The sequence below is a fragment of the Vanacampus margaritifer genome, chromosome 10 (assembly GCF_051991255.1).
Source record: "Vanacampus margaritifer isolate UIUO_Vmar chromosome 10, RoL_Vmar_1.0, whole genome shotgun sequence".
Taxonomy (NCBI): domain Eukaryota; kingdom Metazoa; phylum Chordata; class Actinopteri; order Syngnathiformes; family Syngnathidae; genus Vanacampus; species Vanacampus margaritifer.
In genome coordinates, this window is record NC_135441.1 from 10292739 (window position 1) to 10314318 (window position 21580).

Here is a 21580-nt window from a genome sequence, read left to right on the forward strand (position 1 = left end):
GTGAAACAAATGCAGATTTACAATATTTTTTTGTAGAATATGGTTAGATTTTTGTATTTTATTTTTTAAATACTGAGGGTATGAGTGGTATTGTACAGGGGGCTTAATAAGAAACCAAAAATGTTCACATTGTTTAGCCCATTTATTAGTACCTAGGCAATACCTAGGGGTTTTAAGAAAAATTTGAATGACTGATTTACAGCGCATTTCAAACACAATGTTACTCAATATACTTCACATACTGTAATTACAAGTACAACTTTCAAAAGTAAAAAAAAAATAGCTTACTGGAATTACCAAAAGACTGTATAGTGCATGAACAAGATTATTGAAGACATGATTTTAAAAATACTATGAAAGACCTTAACCATAGAATTTAAAAGCATAAAAGCATTTAGAATTTATTGGTATATTTTGAATCTTTATCCATTCATATTCTTCGCTCTGATAATAAATAATAAATAAAAAAAATCACTGTATTATACACAAGTACAGAGAGTGATGGGGGGGGGGGTTCTATTATACACGGGTGCATGTTATTGACAGGATTTTATGGTATATTGTTAAAAATCGCTATGTGTGCATTTGCTAACCTCAGTGAAATATTGAAAACAAAAAAAGTCAAATAATTTGTTGTGCGTGTAGCAAAAATTTGGCAATTTGTCTTGTGTTTCAGGATCGCAGTTTGTACAGGCAGCCTCGACGACCGCGTCGGCCCTACCTGACAGAGAGCACAGGAAGTCTCCCATCCAGCCCCTACCGTCTCCCCGATGAAGAGGCCTACGAGACTACGCAAGAGTACGCCTCGTCAAGGGAGCCCATCCGGAGTCGACGGCGCCCGCGACGCAACCGCCTCAATGGACACGTATCTCAGAGGTCGGCGGGCCTACGGGACTACAGGTCACAGAGCTTCAGCCAATCAGAGGAGGAGGAGGAAGAAGAGGAGGAGGAGGAAGACGAAGCTCAAGGGGAGCGCACGCCTTTCCTCAGTATGCAGAACATGAACATGGACCTGCCTTTAACCGTGCCAGGTTTCCATTCATCGTCAGGGGCCGACACACGGACTCACCGCGGGCTGAGTCGGCCGGGGAATCGAAGCAACGGGCAGAGTCGCAGCTCACAGTCGCAGCGCTTCAAGTCAGACAACATGCCCCTTTAAGACTCCCGTGCCCGCCCCCTCCCCTCTCACCCTTCCATCCAGCCCTGCCCTCCCCCCTCACACCACTCCACCTTGCACACCCCTCTTCCTTCTTGTGGACTAGAGACCTGCACCAAGGAGAAATATTTTTATTTTGTATAACAGACTGATATTGTAAACAAATGAAATATTTATTTTCATTTCAGCAAAAATTGTCTACTAGCTAACAGCAAAGACTTTTTTATAATGGGGGGAACTATTTATATGTAAAGGTTTTTTGATTTACAGCAGTATGAGAGATGAAAATACGAGAATTACGTGCCAATTTTTTCACAAGTTAGATAAATAGAATAATATTGTGGTGCCTTTTGCTGTATGCTGAAGTCGGAGGTCCCATTGAGTTTTGTAGCCTTTCTTATAAAGACTTCTCATTTTTATAGAGACCGATCCTCTTCCTTACTTTTGCTTTCTTTTCTCTGATTTGGGATCCTCCTCTTTTTGAACTGTGATCTGATTATGTCATCATGCAATATTGAGTCCTTCTGTGTAAAAGGTGTCTGTTTACATAGTTTTGATTCACGCCAAGCGCTCGCCTCACAGAGACATTAGTCACTGGGTAGTTTCACCACTTTGGATGAACATGCGCCATTCATTTCCCGTCTCTGCTCACTGCCTGATTGGTTTCTCCTGTGAGAAGTGGAATTGTGAACGGGGATGCGACATCACATTCTCATGTACGTGATCAGGGTGCCGCCATAACACGGGTTAGCTTTTGAGAGTGTGTGCAGTCTGTATGTGCTTCATCAAGCCTCATGCGGTTGGTGTCTTGTTTTACTAGCACGTTCCTTTCACCAATCCTCGCGCTGCCAGAAGCTCCATTGCACTGACCCTTCCCTCGTGAGGAGTCACCGGCCAGGGAGCCCACCCATCCGCCCGCCCATCCGAACCCATCAGTTGAAATCCAGCCTGACTCTGGCCTCCTGTGGACTGCCAAGCCCACATATTTCCTATGCCAGCAGCTTAGAGCCGCACTGTGTCTCAGGACTTCCCCATCACATCACCGCCAAAAGACTTGAGCGGAGAGAGCTCGTCATGTCAACAACCTCTCAGTTCGGAGACCAGAATCATACCCCCCTCACTCTCCTTAACCAAGTCGATGCGTTCAGGTCAGTGCTGCGGTTTAGTATGCGAGTGAAGAAAATGGAAGAGATTCATTTTTTTTGTTTTGTTATTGCATTCAAAGGTTGTCTCTGTGTGAAAGTGGCCATGCATGATGTAAACGAGACTCCATCCGTGCGCTTCTGATGCAGGCGCGTAGCACAGGATAATTTTTTGTTAGCACTAATGGAATGTTTTTGAAACTGAGAAAAGTCATCACCTTTCACTGCGCTCATGTGAAAGGCAGTGGTTCTTAACCTGGGTTCGATCGAACCCCAGGGGTTCGGTGAGTCAGTCTCAGGGGTTCGTCAGAGATCAAGACACACACCCGACTCATGATTTGTGCTGATACGCCCCGCTTAGCCATCATTGGCTGCAGGTGATCACGTTACATTGCTTGGCCTATCTGTGCTGAAGGGAATTTGGTGCGCTCGGTCGTCAACTTGATGGTACGTCGTGTGATTTCTGTACTATTGTAAGTCGAGAAGAAAAAAAAGTGGTCAGACGAGGTTGTATAACGGAACGTATGGTGTGCCACAGGGTTCAATTCTGGGGCCTCTTTGTTTTATTATATCTGCTGCCCCTGGGTTACTTCTTAAGAAAACAGCAGTGATTGTTTTAAAGTGCTCTGTAAATATAGAGTTAAGGGATGGGAATCAGCGTTCTAACTCCATGATTTGCAATGCCAAGTTGAGCAATTCTAGTTGTTCAGCACATCTAGCTATCTAGCAAAACTAAAGAAACACGTATTGAGCTGCATGGAAATGGGGAATAGCCCGGGAATACATTAACATGCTTTCTGAATTTAAGGTGAGGAGAGCCAGATTTGATGAAAAGTCTACTCTACATTCTAAAAAGAGAATTGTTGAACCAATTTAAGATAACAAATTTAATTGTTGACCAATTACAAAAAAACTTAAATTGGTAACACATGATTTAAATTAATCCAAAGTGAATATATTAAGTTTAATTAATTATGACTTCATTAAATTAATACATTCATTTTGGATTTGGTAACACATGATTTTAAATAATCCAAAGTGAATATATTAAGTTCAATTAATTATGAGTTAATATATTCACTTTGGATTAATCTAATTCAATTGTGTGTTACAAATTGAAGTGATTTTTTAAAAAGTTGGCCAACAATTCAATTTGTAATCTTAAATTGGTTCAACAATTCTCTTTTTAGAGTGTACCTGTTTGTGTACCTATGTCTTGAATATGAAAAACGAAATAAATCATATTTTATTTTTCAATAAAGAAGCGTTCAGTGAATGTACATCGAAAACTGGTGCGGTTCAGTACCTCTAACAAGGTTAAGAACCACTGCATTAAGGCAAGGCTGGCTTTCCTTTTCATTAGCTCAAAGCCAATCACTGGTGTAACGCTAATTACTGCATCCTTGATATGTATTTTATTGCTTAACTTGTGTTGCTTGGTCATATTGACTGAATGCTGTTACACGTATGTCTACGCCTACCCCTTCATCATCCCCATACAATACATTCATGTCTTTCTTTACCCGTTAGAGATCTTCAGAAGCATTGGCAAATCAAGGCCTCATCTTCTGCACACTATTATAGAAGGGTGATGATAGCAGATACCTTTACATTTCAGACATGTACAGTGCATCGGGTCAAGAGAGCCCTCCAGGTTCAATGTGTCAAATACAATAGTCTTCACACTCCTAAATTGTTTGCGCACAGGAGATGCATGGATCACGGTAAAACAATATTTTAAAAAGAGGAAACCCATTAATTCAGGGGTATCATAGAATTATATATAAAAAGTATTATTTGGCTTCATGACTCTGAGGTCTGCCTAGTTTTGTCTTATCACTGTAACCAATCTGGGATCTGCAATGTGGAACTACTGCAAGTGAGGGTAGTGTGCTTCTAGAGCTAGTTGAATTGTTAACACTCCTTCCTCTCTCTCCTCACACTTTCCCCCTCCAACCTCAACATGCTACACACATGGCATACACAACGGAGCACATACACTGACATATAGGATACACACAAACACACACGACACCCTTCCATATCTGTGTATGTCACGCAGTTTGGCTCTATAATTTTTTTATTTTATTTTTACCAACTCCCTTTCTTCTCCTACCCCCTGCATGTCCTAGTGGTACTGGTAGTTGGGTGCATGGATTAAGCAGTCAGCAAACTGTTTATTTTTCCACTTGGTGAAAAAAATTAATGTGTATTCATTTTAACATTCAGCAATAAACCCCTTACCTTCATGTCCATTGTTCCTGGAATATGCTAGATTTTTTGCAAGTTTTATCAAGAAAGAAAAACATGTAAAAGAAAAAGTCCAAATCACTCTATTCATATGAAAAATAAAACTTTATTCCTACCATTTTAAAAAAGGCCTGTCATCTTTATGAAAAAAATAAAGATGATGTTTCTTTCGCTTTAGATCCACTACATGTTTAGGTGGTTCCTTCTTCAAAGGATCTGGTCCAAGATGAGGTCAACAGTACATGCTGGCAGTAGTCCAACTTTAATAATACAGCGTACACAAACTAGTGATGGGCATAATTATTGATTAGTCATTGAAATGATTGTTCAGAATTTGGTCAGTTGTGGGAAATTAAGATATTTTTCAACAATTAAAGCAAATCAGAGTGGCCCGTTGGACTGCAACCAGCACCAGTCTCAATATTTAGTTTTCTGTCTTCAGATCAACAAGACGTCGGCTATGGGAAGTTGAGCTACATCCATGAAGAACTCGGCTATGGTACAACTCTTCTAGATCCTGTTATTTCTTTCGAATACTAGCATGGAAACAGTACTTCAGAACATTCATCAATACTCCCGTCCTAATGCAATGTATTTACAAATTGAGATTCAGTGGAAATAAAAAGCCCATCCCAGACACCAACATAATACTGAAAAGCTTCTCAATTGGTCTGTAATGTCAGCGGAGACAGAATACTTTTTACTTTCCATTTTTCACTTTAGGTGGAGATCTTATATTTTTGCAATAGTTGGCATGTTTTGAGTCCACATAAACAAGGGAAGGAAGACTGTCCGGGCTTTGTGACCTACTGGATCTTCGCTGTACACCCACCTTCCAGCAGTAAATATAAAATGTTTTTCTTCATCCAGGAGAATAAACGTTTGATACGGTGCATACCGCTAGTCTTTGAGCGATGTTTGTTCTTTTTATGTGGGTAAGGTGGAGGAACAGCAACACGTCTGCAACCCAGTTTGCTGCATTTCACGGCAGTCTGGTTGGTGACGGCTTGTAAGGCCCGATGAAATGTAAAGGTGAGGTGGGAGCCGTTGTAGATGTAGCTTCTGGTGATGAATGGATGCTTGAGAATTTTGCCGGGTGTAATTCTCTCTCTCTGATCCCACTTGAGCATTGCTTTTAACAGCTCAAAAAAACTGTCAACCTCGTTGTCTCTATCTGGAAACATCTAAATAGTTTAGAAACATATTTGAACAGTCAGACTTACGGAACTCTTAAAAATAGCATTCAATTTTGGTGAGGTATTGCTCTAGTGACCAACCTTGATCATTTCTTCCATAGAGTGTATCTTGAAACTCACAGTGGCGTCTGACTCGAACGAATATTCTTTACGTGTCTAAAAGGGGGAGACAAATATTAAGAGACGACGATTCCAAGGATAACTTCAATTAAATTAATCACATTCAAAAGGGAACGTTAAGAGATTTAAATCATTGTTACCGTAAAATTAGTTTTTTTACCTTGAAAATCCACTGACCCAATTCGGTCTTCTTGAAATACTTCGTTGTTGCCCTTCCAGCTTTTAGAACGTTGTCTGGCGGCAGCCCAAGGACACCGATCATGGATTCCAGCTGCACAGATCAAATCAAAAATCATTAGAAGACTTTAAAATAATCTAAAACTCCCAGCTTGTAAAATGGCATACTGTAAGTAAAAAGTGAATTCGAACACCCAAATGCCATAGTTTAGTACCATTTTCTGTGGATTAGTTTATGATACACTTAAAATTTATTGGAAACAAATACAAATCTAAGTGCTTGATCATCATTCTTTTATTGGCAGTATCATATCTTTCCCCCAAATTTGTGGACATCGGTTGATTTTATTTTGGGTTGATGTTCGTAACATGCCAATGCCGCATAGTACATTTTAAAAAGTTACGTTTTAGGCCGCTGTGGGCGTGAACACAGCCAACTTGTTTCAGCGCAATTTAAAGAGGCTTCTCTCATTCCTTTTTTATGCCATGCACATGTCCTTGACATGGCAGAAGGAGACAACTGATTTGCTTGAATCCTGCGGCAGGTCGAGTTGTGTACAAGTGCAACTTTGTTTATAAAGAACTGCAGGCAGACCGCCACAGGCGGATGATATAAAGTTGGCAATAGGAAAATCACACATTCGGCGACCACCTTCCACCCGGATTGTACATGTCCATGTGTGACACTACTGATCAATAGCTGTGCCATTGTCAGTGGGATTAGTTTTAAAAGGTGAATAATTATGCATTGATTTTTTGCATTGATTCAGTGAGAGATTGATTCAGAGTGCCCAGAATCTGCCTGCACCTGGAGTAAACCCACCAAAATTGCACATTACACTACTTGCACCAATACTTTAGACATCCTTCCAGCAGGTGTCAAGTTTACTTTCAGCCACCACCTGACAATGTGGTGGCTGAAAGACTAAACTTTATGCCTGATAGAAGCAAGTCCAGTTTGTATAATACAATTACTTACTAATTCATAGTCTGTGCTTCCCATGAAGGGGAAAATGCCAAGCACCATCTTTGCTATTACAACAGCTAGTGACCACATGTCTATGGCCTCACCGTAAGGGAGTCCCAGGATGATTTCGGGGGCTCTTTAGGAGGGGGAAAAAAAGTTTTTGTTTCATCAACAAAATAAAACAAGACAGAGAGAAAAATAGAATAAGTAACGTACCTGAAATAAGCAACCTGTCTCATGATGACCTTCTTGGCTTCAGGTCGACTAAGAGACACACTGAAGTCAATTAGCTTCACTCTGAACGGCTTCTTTACTTGATCCACCAGCATGATATTGTCCGGTTTGACATCACCATGGATCACCCCCACAGCTTTTAGTGCATCAAACGCTGTGGCTAGCTTAATAGCACCATGTATAGAATATATTATGCAGCAATGAAAAAACAACAACACATACCAGTCCCTGCGCTAAAGATATTTTACTGTTCATCCTCACTTGCTGAATGATGTGTCTGATGTTCTTAAGATGAATGCGGCCATTTGCCTGAAAATATTGAGAGAGGCTGATATCCAACATTTCGAAGACCAGATACTTGTCAGTGGAGGAGCCACCATAGTACTTAACAATGTTGTCCCGGTCCAGCCTAATGTCCATCAACAGCTGTAGTATGGATGCCTGGAAACACAAGTATGATGATGTATAGTGCAACATCAGCCCTGTAGAGCCCAACACAACAGATGTGACGAAGAGAGAATATGAAAGCAGCTGTATAGCAGAGACTTTTTTTTTGTAGTGATACATGATATGAAAAATTTCAAACGAAACCTATAATTTCCTGCTTTGTATGGCCGATAGCGATAACCGATAAATTTTTGTTTTGATATTTAACATTCAGTCTTCATATAATCTGCAATTTTTGCATCCAGGAATTGAAAAACTGATGTTTTAGTAGTAGCTCTGATTATAACAGCAAATTAATTTGTCTCTTTTAAATGTTTATTTATTTCTAATATTTGTGGTCATTTGCTGTTAAAAAAATAACGTCAAACATGTTTCACAGGCCAAACATTTACCATATGAAATGGTTAACAAATAATCCCAGAGAAGAAAAAAAAGTTAATTTCAAAATTAATACAGAACTACAACTGGTTAATCTAAAAAAACAAAACAAAACATTCATGTATGTATGCATTATGCAATAGGAAAGCATTTATTCAACCATATGTGCAATAGTGCATGAGGATGAGGTAGGTACAATTATATGCATTGACATTTGGCAATCTTAACTAAAAAAAAGTGCATACAGGTTTACAGAATAACTGGTATTGGAGCAACCCTTGTGGGTTGGTGGCGGATTATGTAGTTTCCCATGGTCTGGACGGGCCATGAAGGCAACACAGACTTTTAAAAATAAATAAATGAATAAATAAATAAGGTACGCACATTAGCATGTTGTGTTGTGGCTTGGTTACGGCTGACAGTAACTGGCGTTAAAGAGTTGTTAGTCCACTGTTTGGCTTGATCATTTCACAAACACAACAGTATTAATGCTTTGAGTGCACTGGGCATAGTAAAGAGTTCTCTGAAAACTTCGCTGTGTGCGGTGTGCCCCGAGGACAAACCACTGCGCAGCCGGTTGACACTGACAGTGCAGCCAATCAAAAAGCGAGCCTTTGTGGAATCCAAAATCAAAACGGTCATTATGCAGCATAAAGTCCGTGCTTGCGTTATTACACTCCTTAAAAAAAAAAAAGTAATTTAATTTTTAATACACACACAAACACTACACAACGTGGTCTCCGGGTGGGACGCGAACCCGCGCTGCCGCCCAGAGCCCATTTACACTCCTTTAAACAACGCTGTCAGAAAGACCGGGGGGAACAAAAGTTTTGTTCCGTTTTGTTTTGTGTGTTACTTTCGGCAGCGCCATTTAAGTGTGCATTACTGAAAATAAGTAAGTACTATAGTGGTGATAAATATCACCTATATCTGCTGTTCAATGCGTGTTATGTTTGTAACTCATGTAACTTCACCGTGTTTAATTGTCTCGTTGACGTTGCAGCTGCGCTCAATTGCCTCGTTAATGTCACGAGCTTCGGTGGCAGAACAGTGCCCCTTCACAGACGCTAATTGTAGCCTTTATACATACTACATTCTAGTTTGTAATGTGGCTTTTTGCATTTCCTTTTGGGTTTTATGTATCTTATTTCTACTTAGTTTCTTCTGTTTCAGACCACACTCTCACACACAATGCTCATGTAAATAATATTCCACCTGCTGCCATTAAAACATTCAAGACATTCTAGACTCCTGATTCTCTGACCGGAATCAATAGTCCATAGCGCCCGCTTCAATCAGCGTAATTCTTATAATTCATGTGGACAACACTACAAACGCCTTTTCTTTTTATGACGCTTTTTCGGCTGAAAACCAGGAAGTATCGCGACTAGTCCTGCATGTTTGTTGACTCGGAAGTCACGTTTAATCTCGAGAGGTTTTGCGAGACTTCCCGTCACATCGTGTGTGGTGTGTTGAATGTGCAGTGTGGCTACACACCACACACGGTACGTTCAAAACTGTTAGTCCTGTGATTTTTTTCTCTTCACATGTGGTGTGTCTCAGAGTTTGGAAGTCGGCCGACAATTTTATAATCTTGCCGTGTGCCGGCTTTACCTTAATCAAAAGAACACACTTTGGTAGACTTTGGAAATCCTTTCGATACATCTTTGTATTTCCGGACACTTTGTCGTTCCCATTAAACATTCCATGGACCGGTGTACACAGGCACACATCCATCCATTCCAGCTGGCTTCGGGCAGTAGGCGGGATACACACTGAACTGGTTCCAAGCCAATCCAGGACACCGGCACACAATGTGGGGCAAATGACGGCATGTGAATACTATCTAGAAGTTTCATTTCACATCTTTGTTTGCCCAATTTTGCACCCGTGAACGGCACACGTGTCCACCATTGTGAAGCGGTTTGTAAAAATCCGGAATGAACGAACAAAATGAATGAATCAAAGTAACTTGTAAGCAACACGAGCACTCCTCAGCATTTGCTTGTGTTGTCTCACTGGCTGTTTGCCCCACCAAAGGCGTGCTGGGTCGTTAGGTGGGGATCGGTGACGCCATGTGAATACTATGTATACAGCTCGTAGGCCGTTAGTAGAAGGCCGGGGGGCGGGGTGGTCACTCTTTCTTAACAAGTAAAAACAAAAAACAAGTGGACCGTATGTGCTTCTTTAAAGACCCCCTTTTTCTTTTATCGCTCAGTTCCTGAGATCCAAATTAGATTTTGGAAGAGGCATCTTTTGTTGAATTACATTTATAATTCTTTAAAAAAAAATACACAAGTTTCCTCCTGTAAACATCACTAAGCATATAATTTATACATGTTTTTAAGGCAAAGTGTAAAATGTCTGAAGTCTTCTTGTTTGTATTCAACAAATTTAAAACATACTAAATAATGCTGTTTCTACTAAGTACTGTCTCAAATGTTCTCAAATTTCAATACTGTAAATGTATAGGATCGCATGCCAAGAATTGTTTCTTGGGAGGAGCAATATGGCGGAATCGCGACTTCAAAAGTCGCGGCCTATCGTCTATCCAGTCATATATTCAGATCAGTGTGATGTAAGCACTGGTGAAGCCAGAGGAGAGGCCGGAGTGGCACGTGCCCCCGCTCAAATGAGATTGGAGCCCGCAGGTGACAAATGATCGACATATCACGGCACCGGCGCAGTGGCCTGCCATTATTTTCAATCACACACCTACTAATGGACTATATGGCACGGAGTAGGCGGGACTTGCGGGTTTTCATCCATCAAGGCTGCGAGCGTGTAGTGTCTCAGTGTCCGAAGCATTTCAGATAGCCAAGACGCCCTCCCGCCAATGAGCGGGAGCGCGTGGTTCGCGGGTGCAGGGGTGGGGGTACGAGTGTTGGAACGTGGCCGGAAACGGTGCTGATGTGTAAAACCCGGAAGTCGAAAGTCCGTGACATCTACCACATTGTTATGTCCCTCCTGCACAGTAGGTAGCGCTATGTACCACAATATGTTGTAATCCACCTCAATAGGAGTGTGGAGAAGCAGAATCTCCCGAGTCCCATCAAGATGACATGTTTTCAGGGCTTAAAGTAAAAAAAAATCCTGAGCCTGAATTTTTTCCAAGGAGTGGTGTTACAGTGCATCAAGCCATTACTATTCGATTCGTCGCTGTGGACGGACTGGGCATTTGGAAACTCATAAAATTCCCGATGGCCAGTCCTCCCCAAATGTCAGGTCATCTCTTTCATTATCCATTTATATTAGTATAGTACAGTATAGCACTGCGGGTTGCAGTCCCCTCTAGTGCTGCAGCTATCCAATATTTTAGTATTCAATTATCCTACGGAAAACTCTATTGAATAATCAGGTATTTGGATAAAAAACATGTTTGCATGGTGAAAGACCAATTGTAAATACAGAAGGCATAAAAAATATATTTCCACTTACTAATGATCGACCAACTTTCATTTCTAGATAATAAACTTATTTTTATTATTATTTTTACTTAAATTTAAATTGTGCTTAACAGCAACATTATTTTACTCTCTAGAATGTTAGGGAGGTTTTAGACAAATCTCTTCCCATGGATTTTGGAATAACCTTCTGTTAAATATTAGGCAACCTCCCTCTCTACCCACTTTTAAAACACATCTTTGTTCTTTGCCGTTTGAGTCGGCATGAGACTCATCATTGTTTCAATGTTTTATGGTGCCTGCTGTATTTTGTTATTAATGTATTTATTTTATTTACTTACCTGTGTTATTTTATTGACTTATTAATTTACCCACTTAAGATAATTATTAATTTATTTGGTGTTATTTTTGTTTTATCTGTCTTTATTACATGACTGATTTTTACTCCATGTACAGCACTTTGTATGAAATGAAATTCCGAGTTGAATAGTTTTCGGTCTGTAAGACAAAGTGACGGCAGAACCACAGTTATGATTTTGTCGACCGTCAACTTTACAATTGAGTGAGCTCGGCGATCGAACGTGATTTCAGGACAAAGTTGTTTTGTTGACTTTGGTCGCAATTGTTTACGCTGGCAATAAGAACGGGAGACATACGTTCCGCAGAGCAAGTCAAGTCATCTGTTGCGCCGCGACTGCCAAAACGCTTCAAAATAAATGCGTGCATTGGCATTGCGCTCCACATATTATTTGGTATGGGAATATGTATTTTGAAGTTGGCCTTCTCTCCGCATTGGCGGTGTTTTGCCAGACGTGTCAAATATTCCCTACATGTATTTGTTTACTTCGCTGAATTTGTCATTGCGCTAGTGGCTCTTACGCCGGAAATCCGGCACCGTGCAGGAGTACTTTAAGCCCTACGTTCTTGGCAATGTCATGTTGGTTTCCCCGTGAGATGTGAGTGACTAAATATAAATGCATGAGCTGAATGACGAACGGCGACATGAAACAGGAAACAGAAGTACGGAGCGGCCTTCCAAATTAAAAGCATTGATTTCAATATAAAATATTTAAACATTACACACAAAACAGCTTGAAGAATACATCTTAACACTTACTAACTTAATATATAGCTGCTGCCCAAACGTTTTTAGTCTAGAAGTGAGGGGTTTAATAACAGGATTTAATAACATTATTAAATAATAATATTAGTAACGTTATGTGGTTGTAAATAAAGTGCTGGGAGTAACAATTTTTTTATAGGGTGTGTGGAAAATGAAACAAGAAAATATGACTTGTTCCTTAAACGAAAAAAAATTCTAATTTCTAAAAACAAATTGCAAATGTAATTCATGTTAAACACTGTTAATTGTTCATAGACTTCGAATATTGTTCTACATTTTGTCCATTGTTAATATATAGCACATTATGGGCAAAAATCTCCTGTGTGCTATAATTTATCCATCCATTTCCTGAACCGCATATTCCTCAAAAGGGTTGCCTACATGTGCTATAATATGTATTTGAATATATTTTAACATTTAGAGATTACGATTGAAATGAATTGTTTAGAAAACATGTATTAAATAAACAAGTATTCTGTGGTCTATTGTGGGCTGCTCGCGTTGCAAACAGTTTACAGGCCGGGCCGATCGAATATGACGTAATCTTTTCCCAAATCGGCAGATATTTTATCGGTTCGATAAATATCTTGCATCCCTATTTTTTTGTGTGTGTAGGTTTCACAGCAACTGTTTGCTCAATTGAAACTGAAATGTGCTTGCGTCCCCATTAGGGGACATTGGGAAAGAGCCAGCCTTACATTTACATAACCATTCACGTGCATTTTGAAAAGCTTTTTTTTAGTCTTCAATTAAATATATGCATGTTTTTGGAATGTGTTGGGAAGCCGGAGTACCTGCAGAAAGCCCACAAAGGCATGTTCAAGCACAGTCAGAACCTCTGGGTGACAGACCTGTTAAGCGCTATACCACACTCCTGCTTATGGAAGCAAAATTATCTTTTTTCATCATTGTGTATTTTTTCTCTATATTTTCTATAATTCCACAGTTTTGTAATAGCTCAAGTTACATATCCAAGTCTTAATTTATTTGGGGAAAACCTCTAAAATATCTTCAACAGAATCGTGACATGGACATACTAATGCAGAAAGTCAAAGTTAACAGATTTGCATTACAATATATTTATGGTAGTGCCAGCCCCTTCCTCGCCAAAATCTCATACTCTTTCATTGTCTCTAAGGAACATATCTGAAAACGTTACGTAAATGTTTGCAGGCAATTCCATAAAATTGAGCACAGGTACACACCTCACGACAGATGTTCCTCCCCGGCCTGGCAATCTTGACAGCCATGCTTTCTTTTGTTTCCCGGTCCACACACTTGAGTACAACTCCATAGCTACCTTTTCCCAGGACTTTGATTGTCTTATACTTTTGTGGAAGGATTTCTGCAATGATTACAAACACAGGAGAATGTTTAGAAAATTCCTGTTGCAAGGCTACTAAAATGTTCTGATGCCTTTGACGGTCATTGTGACCTTAGAATTATATATTTTTAAAAATGGTAGGTATCTCAAACTGTATACCTTTAAGTTTTAAATTAATTGGTTTTTTTTGGGTCATGTTGAATTTGTATTGGTCATTTTAATTCTGATATATTCCTTCTTTTGTTCCCATCTTTCTTCACTGAACAATTCACATGTCTGGAGACATGCATGTTTGAAATGAAGTCTATAATGATGCCTCACCTTTAAGTGACTTTGGTTTCAAAGTTACATGCTGATGTCATCAAACATGATGTTCATGATGTCAGATGGATGACACCATGTTTGGGGTAAATATTGTGGATTGTTTCATTCTGGTCCCCCCCAAAACAATTTATATATATATATATATATATATATATATATATATATATATATATATATATCTCGTGCATGAGCAAGACACAAGATGCTGCATCCAAGTCCTATATTAGCGTCGCCGGCTGGGATAGGCTCCAGCGCCCCCCCGCCCCCCCCCCCCCCCCCCCCCACCGCGACCCTTTGGAGGACAAGCGGTTAAGAAAATGGATGGATGGAAAATCTCCATCCATCCATTTTCTTAATCGCTTGTCCTCAAAAGGGTCTTTTCACATTTAGGGCATGATGATGATATGAAAAAGCCTCTCTGCATTTTCAATGCTCAGTCGTCTCATGTCATTTGATAGCAAAGTAAAGCCTTACTGAGTTGCACTTACATCAGAAGCAATATACTGTAATTTCTTAAATGTCAAGCTATTTTACAACATATTCCAAAAATGTGTAAGATATCACAAAATCTTATTTTTGACACACGCACACACACAAGCCCTAAATGAGAGCTATTATGTGAGTAAAATAGTAGAAGCTCTACTTATAGAATACATTTTCAGTAACAGAATATTCACGTTCACTGACACTAAACAGTCAACAGACAATCCATCTTTATTTTTTAAAAAACAGTGTATTAAAGCACACCAATGAACATGATGGTGTACTAAAACCGTTTCACCACTGGGTGACAGTAGAGCATCACAAAGATGAACTCATATATCGAGGTAGAGCAATTTCCCTCAGTACTGTACTGTAAAACGGCTCCATTGCACATATGAGCCTTGCAGGGGCTACTCAAAGTGGGTTTGAGTCAAAGGAAGAAAATGACTGACAGTGGCTCTATAAAAAAAAAAAATCATTTCGGGGTTGAAGTGGTGGGGTCTGTAGTGTTTTTTTGTTGTCTGTTTGTTTTTAATAATGGGAACTAAATCTATGGTGTGGTGGTAACCTTGTTTCCATGCATGTCCATTACTTTAGAGGCATAGTCTGGGCCTCGTCATTGGAAAGAGTTGAGTTCATGTGGCACATTTTGCTATTTTCAGCACATCACTGCATGTTCCATTACAAAGTGGGTAGTAGTAATGAGTTAAAAAAAAAGATGTTCTATTCTCTATTCTGCCTGCACTCAAAGCTCCCCTGGCCATTTTCTTAATGAACATGTCATTCAACACAGCACCTTCTTAGGGATTATACTGTTTAGCAAGCACAACTCTAATGCAGAGTGACTGTTCCATAAATTCAATCATTTTTCAATAATTTCCCTTGTGGTAAATTAAGTTCATCCATCCATGTGGCTACGGTGAAACTTTATGAGAATATTTTTTTCAAGTAGCTCTGAGGTCACTAATATAACAAGAGAAAGCAAGACAAGATGTGGTGGCAGGAGAGAAATAAAAAGATTTAGTGGAAAGAGACGTATGGGTGATGCATTAAGTTAATAACGGATGAGAGAAAGCAAATCGATACACTTACAACGACAAAAATAGCAGCAAAAACAAGAACTTAAGTGACAATCCATGGAGCACTTTTTAAGGGCTGCTTTAAGTGTGCAATAGTAGTGGGACACCATTATCTTAAGGACCAGTCGTTCTGACATTTAAAAACAGCAAATAGTAGGACAGAGACAGTTAGCAGGATTTGTAACTAGCCAATTTCTACCCCCCAAAAAAGAAAAGAAAAAATTAGCAAGTAAGGTGCAAATACAGCAATTTTATTTAATCATAAGACAAAATGGCATCAACGGCTCTCAATGCATAGAACAATATATAACAAACAAATGGGCAGGCAAACACAAACAAGACTTATACTTTAACTTTAGTTAGTTTGGTTTGCATTCTCCTGAGTGACAGTCTAGTAAAATATTCATTATATCATTATAGCATCACCGAAACAACTAATCTAATGATCTACATTTCTCGGTGAGTCAATGCGTCATGTAAAATCATACATTGAAGTTGAAGTTGTTTAAGGTGATGCGTTATAGTAACATATGAACTCATTCACTGCCATTGATGGCTATAGACGTCAAAAATTCATTTGAGCTATTTCTATTAGTTTCACAGTTTTTCCCCACTTTTGTTAACAAGAGTATATAAACCTAGAAAAAAATGTATTGTACATTTAGAACAAATATCAAATTTGTGATTAATCTAGATTTAACTAGTTAAGTCATGTGAATAATTACAATTTAAAAAATTAATCGCCCGATGCCCTAATTAAAAAAAAGAAAAGATTATAAAATATTAGGGATGTCAGAAAATTTTGTTTTTTAATTGTAATTAATCGCATAACTTCAACAGTTAACTCACGATTAATCACACATTTTATATCTGTTCTAAATGTACAATATATTTTTTTATGTTTTCATACACTTGTTAATAAAAGTGGGGAAAAAATGTGAAACCAATAGAATTAGTTCAAATGAATTTTTGACGTCTATAGCCGTCAATGGCAGTGAATTAGTTAATTTCTTTCCCCTTCCTGATGGACAATCAAAGAACTGCAGGGAAATGGCAAACATTAAAGATTAAAGGAGCAAAGATCAGGTAGAAACAGATGCTTTAATTAGCAGTCCAAAAAGTGCTCGTAGCACTGTGTGTGCATGTGTGTGTGTGTGTGTGCCCTGCAGCCTGTGTGTGTATTTGATGGCTTTAATTAGCTGAGCAGTCAGACGAAACGGAAAAATCTACAAAGTGACATTTCTATAAAACTTTCTCAACACCTTCTACATGTCTCACAGCCTCACCTTTTAATGTCCTATCTTCATTTTCTTATTGTTTCTCTTCAGTGTTGATTGTTATAGGATCATGACGTATGACAATTTAGATATAGCAATGATAACTGCAGTACATCTAGAACTAGTTAAGCGGCTCATCTGTTGAAATAAAGCACACCACCAGGGATAGCTGTCTTGTGTGTTGAAATCCAAATAGATAATTAAATATTTCATTCACCATTGCACATTTATTTAATTTTAGAAAATGGTTTAGAAAATGGATGGATGGTTGCTGCATAGAAATGGTTGAGTTTCTGGAGTGACTACACTCATCAAGTGTGAAATTACACAACCAAGTAAGTCTCTTGTAAGGTGCCCATTTCCAAAAGTGCGTCCGTGCAAGACACTGAGCATTTTGCTGAACTGTGCTGTCCTCTCAAAATTGGCTAATTTACATGGCAATGCTCCCACACTCAAGATTCGCCACCTATGACTTTGCAGCTAAGGTGGCTAAAAAAATTCCTTTCACGATTAAGCGACCTCAGCACAACTCTATTTAAAAATGAGTGTTCATTCGATTGTCAAATTCATTGCTTTAGAAGACCAACCACTGTCTACCATGGAAAACACTGGCTTTGGTTGTCTAATGGAGTTTTTGGACTAAATGTAACGAGTCACTTCCTTTTTCTCACTACATTATAGAGATGGTGCATGATTCATTCCTCTGCTTATGCTTGAAGTGAAAAAAAAAGAAGGATTGGATCGGTAACAGAGAGAGCATGGCTTAAAAAAAATTGGATCGGAAGGCAACAAATCCTGATCGGGACATCTCTAGTAACTGGTGACGGGTGTCTTAGAAGTACCGTAACCAGAGGTTGTTTACATCTCAGCAGTTTGACCCTTGTCTATGTAGGCAAGCTTTCCTGACACTGACATGAACACACTGACAGCTTGCCGCCTGCTTTAGAAATCCGTGTGTCTGTATTTTGTACATTTCTAGATAGGAAATGTTTGTGGATGCTGGTACAGTAAAATATCGTCATGTTACTTAAGGAGAAGAGATCAAGTCTGTTGCACATATTGATTCGTTTTACTGAAGGGGCTAAAGGGCTAAAAAGGAAGCACACCAACAGTATTGGATGTTTGCTCTGTGTTGACCGATTTTTACTGAATGCTTCAAGATTATAAATCACATTTTGTACCACATGTGCTGTCGATGTTCAGCAAACCCAAATCAAACTACACGAGCGCCCTCCATTGGCTGAGCAAGATTAAAAATTTAACGGCAGTCAGAGATAATAAATAAAACTGCATGAAATGGAACATTGGGATGAAACCAATATTGTGGTGCTTTTACTGGAAAGGTGTAGTAAAGATACATGGCGGTAAGAAAGGTAATGTGGCTGTAGAGGTAAAACAAGGACAAGGCAGAAGTTGAATCATGTTAAGTGTGAACACTTTCTGTGAGTGTTTGTGATGAGGGGAAAGGTTGACAAGATTATGATGTCATCAGGCGACATTTCATCGACAGGGGCCATGCAACAGATGGCCCGCCAAGATGAGAATGAAAGTTGCTATGTCTTTACCTTGTTCAATGTGTGAGTCAGTGCTCAGGGACACCTTTTGCTTCAGAAGTGATGTGACGCTAATTGGTCCAAAAGGCCCAAAGTTCAAGTTGATGCACAATCATGTGGCTAACATTTTTCAGTCTTCGTCTGCTTGGTTTTACAAGACTGTCCTTGAGTGTTTCTTCCGTTTTGAAGGATATGGAAATGTTGCAGCACAAAGATCGTTATAACTTAAAGAGACAGTAACATCTCATTTCTTTTCATCTACTAATATGACAACATGACAAATTGGATGAATGTTCAAAGAAAGAGTTGGCGATAAATTCCCCAATAAAAGTCCCTACATGGTTTAATTTGTAGTATACTGTATAAAGTCAAATTTAGACAATACACAAGCAGTAGACCAAGTCTTTATCATGGTATTTTACAATTCAACTTCCAGGGTTTGGTAAGTAACCTAACGGTCTGTGTACCCTCGAGATTAGATGTCTGGATAGTAAATGACTTCAATAAGGTGGAGGACAGAAACGGTGTGTGAGGGTATGTTTAGCAAATAAGATGCATCATGACACCCAAGTTGCGGCTATAGACTGTCGTAATTTGATCTCCATTCAGTCAGGACAAGTCATGACACTCATATGGGTGATATGCCCTGAGAGTCGGGGAAATTTCTGGTGTGTGTGGCCTATTTCCACCTTCATAAAATTGCAAAGATCAGAGCAATCCTCTCAGCGAAAGATGCAGAGGCTCCAATTCATGCTTTGTGCCATTTTTGCAATGCTCAAGAAAGTCTTCAGGTATGCAGCTTGTCCAAAATATGGCAGTTTGGGATTTTAACTGGCCAGGACTATTTTACACCAGATTGGCCTCCATCACTGGTTTCCAGTTGTACAACAGGAGAAAAAAATACATTCATTATACGGTATATGTGATTAATTAATGAAGGCACGTTTTAGTTCCAGTGCTACCTTTTTGTGTCACTGCTGTTTATGTTCAACTTCACTAATCAGACAACCATCTTTAACATCCATTTGAAAAGCTGCTGTGTTGTTGTTTACAATATATCATGGAATTGAAAAGCTAGAAAAAGGAACACTCTGCTACGGTAACACTTGTTTCTTGCTCATCTGATTGAAGGAACTTTTCATTTCATTCAGTTTAATTCTGGCTTCCCTGGAGAGCTTATTCTGTCCATCCGTAATAATGGCATAGTTGATAGATTTTGCTTTTCTAATGGCTTGCAGCATTTGCAGAAGGGACATTGTGGTAGGCACGGGAACATTTACAATTATTGAAGGCAGACTCTAATCGTGTGACCTTTAGGATGTGTAGAAGAACATTAATTATCGTGAACCTACTGAACTTGAGAGGATGAGCGCGGCTTGTCTTCGAATGTTGACGTACTGCTGCAAGAGCTGCCTGTGTCCATTAATAAATCTGCTTTGGTTGTTGATATCAAAAATTGCTGTATGGTAATTACAGAAACATAATCATTTAAACTACTTTTGTGTAAAGGGTTATGCTATGTTGACACTATGTTGCTGGCAACCACAGCAACCAGCACTGTTGACAAGAAATGTAAAACATCATGGGATTTTGGCAGTTTTCCCCCACCCCATTCAAGTTTTGCTAGGTTTTCTTATGGTGAAATGCCGTTGGGGGTCGGGACTGCTGAGTCCAGAAGGCTCAATGACGCACTACATTCTGGCCCAGAGTTTCCACAGATGCCCACTACGTTTCCCCCCAGCATATCTCGTTCTGATTGGGTCTCTCACTTTTGTCACATTTTGTCAAGACTTTCTATGATTTAAAAAGGCAGCGTTGGAGCACATTTAGTGCCAAGGCAGAGTCTCCTGAGTCATATGCGTCTACTGCCACTCAATAAACGTTAATATTAATTTTATGCCAACTACTAATTCACTAATCCATTGATTCCCAACCAGGGTGCTGCCTGTCCTTGTCTGTTGAGAGATCATTAGAAGTGCTGTGGGAAATTGTCCAACAAAATTTGCATGATTTGTCTGGAAAAAATGAATATATTTGTTCTTCTATCTAGGCAAGTGGCATACAGTATAGTGACAGGCAAAACAATTAAATGCTGCTGCATTAGATGGCAGAAGGAACATAAACCTGTTGCGGTCCATGCATTAAATAAATCATAGCCTCCTGCCAGTATCAGCCTAGTGTCCAATTAAACAGACCCAAATTATACACTGATTAAGTTTCAATGTATGCTCACAAGTTTCTTACCGTTAAAGCCGTTCGGAGCTTGAAACCGCTTACTTTTAAAACCGGGCTCCAGAGTGGAAAGATTTCAGCGTACGCGTCCGTCTGGACACCATATGCAGGATACTCCTCCAGCGATGACGTAATGGTCGCAGCTCGATGACGACGCGTTGTCGCAGATTGATGAAGTATGCGCCAATTCTTGCGCGACAGTCTGTCAACAACAATGGCGGATAGCCATGTCGTAGTTGTTTTGCGCAGCCTCCTTAGCTTGTTTATACTTTTGCAGCAAAATATTTTGCTTCTTTATTCCCACATTCAACAAGTGGTGTTGTACTTGATCACCCGCCATTGTCACTTCTCCTGTGTTTGTCTTTTATATGTTGTTTCGATACATGCAAAGCCATGCTTGTTCTTTAGATTGCAATAAAGTTAGAAAAAAAAGTGTTTGTCGTCGCTGATTCTTCCTCTACGCTTTCTGTTAACTCCCTGTGGCTGCGCTACAGCGCCGCTCCAGACTTGGCATAGACATTACAGCCGTCAAACGTCCTCAGCGTCTTCTTTTGGACACACGTAAGTCTTGAAATGCTTCTGTGTGTACGAGATTTGTTTGAGGAACGTCTAGACGGGGCCTGAGTCAGTAAGTTTGTGTTTTGCGTCATTTTAGGGTCGATTTTAGTTGTCATGTTTTCCTTGTTTCCCTATTGTCATTGTTAGTCTCGTTAA

General features: G+C 39.5%; 2 protein-coding genes across 4 annotated transcripts in view; one reads left to right on the forward strand and one right to left on the reverse strand.

Moving 5' to 3' along the window:
• Positions 1 to 4869, forward strand: part of LOC144059338 (pro-neuregulin-2, membrane-bound isoform-like) — a 58147-nt gene extending 53278 nt beyond the window's left edge. For 2 of the 3 annotated variants that reach the window (XM_077578335.1, XM_077578336.1), the window contains one exon: positions 677 to 4869. In XM_077578335.1, the coding sequence (XP_077434461.1) occupies positions 677 to 1159 (483 nt within the window). In that variant the 3' untranslated portion in view covers positions 1160 to 4869. The remainder of the gene's footprint in view (positions 1 to 676) is intronic. The other variant, XM_077578337.1, reaches the window with a different exon arrangement.
• Positions 4692 to 21235, reverse strand: LOC144059339 (homeodomain-interacting protein kinase 1-like). Its single transcript, XM_077578338.1, has 8 exons — positions 20879 to 21235; positions 13800 to 13939; positions 7504 to 7683; positions 7225 to 7406; positions 7021 to 7144; positions 6025 to 6135; positions 5826 to 5900; positions 4692 to 5732 (listed from the first exon to the last, which is right to left on the reverse strand). Exons 2-8 carry the CDS (start codon positions 13842 to 13844, stop codon positions 5355 to 5357), a joined length of 1095 nt encoding a protein of 364 aa, XP_077434464.1. The 5' UTR covers positions 13845 to 13939; positions 20879 to 21235; the 3' UTR covers positions 4692 to 5354.
• Positions 21236 to 21580: the final 345 nt, after the last annotated feature.

Coding starts and splice junctions, on each gene's coding strand:
- LOC144059339 (XM_077578338.1), bottom strand. CDS start 13,844: ATGGCTGTCAAGATTGCCAGGCCGGGGAGGAACATCTGTCGTGAG. Junction 7,684..13,799: donor GGAGGAACATCTGTCGTGAG/GTGTGTACCTGT, acceptor TTGTGTTTCCAG/GCATCCATACTACAGCTGTT. Junction 6,136..7,020: donor GAAGCACAGACTATGAATTA/GTAAGTAATTGT, acceptor TGATCTGTGCAG/CTGGAATCCATGATCGGTGT.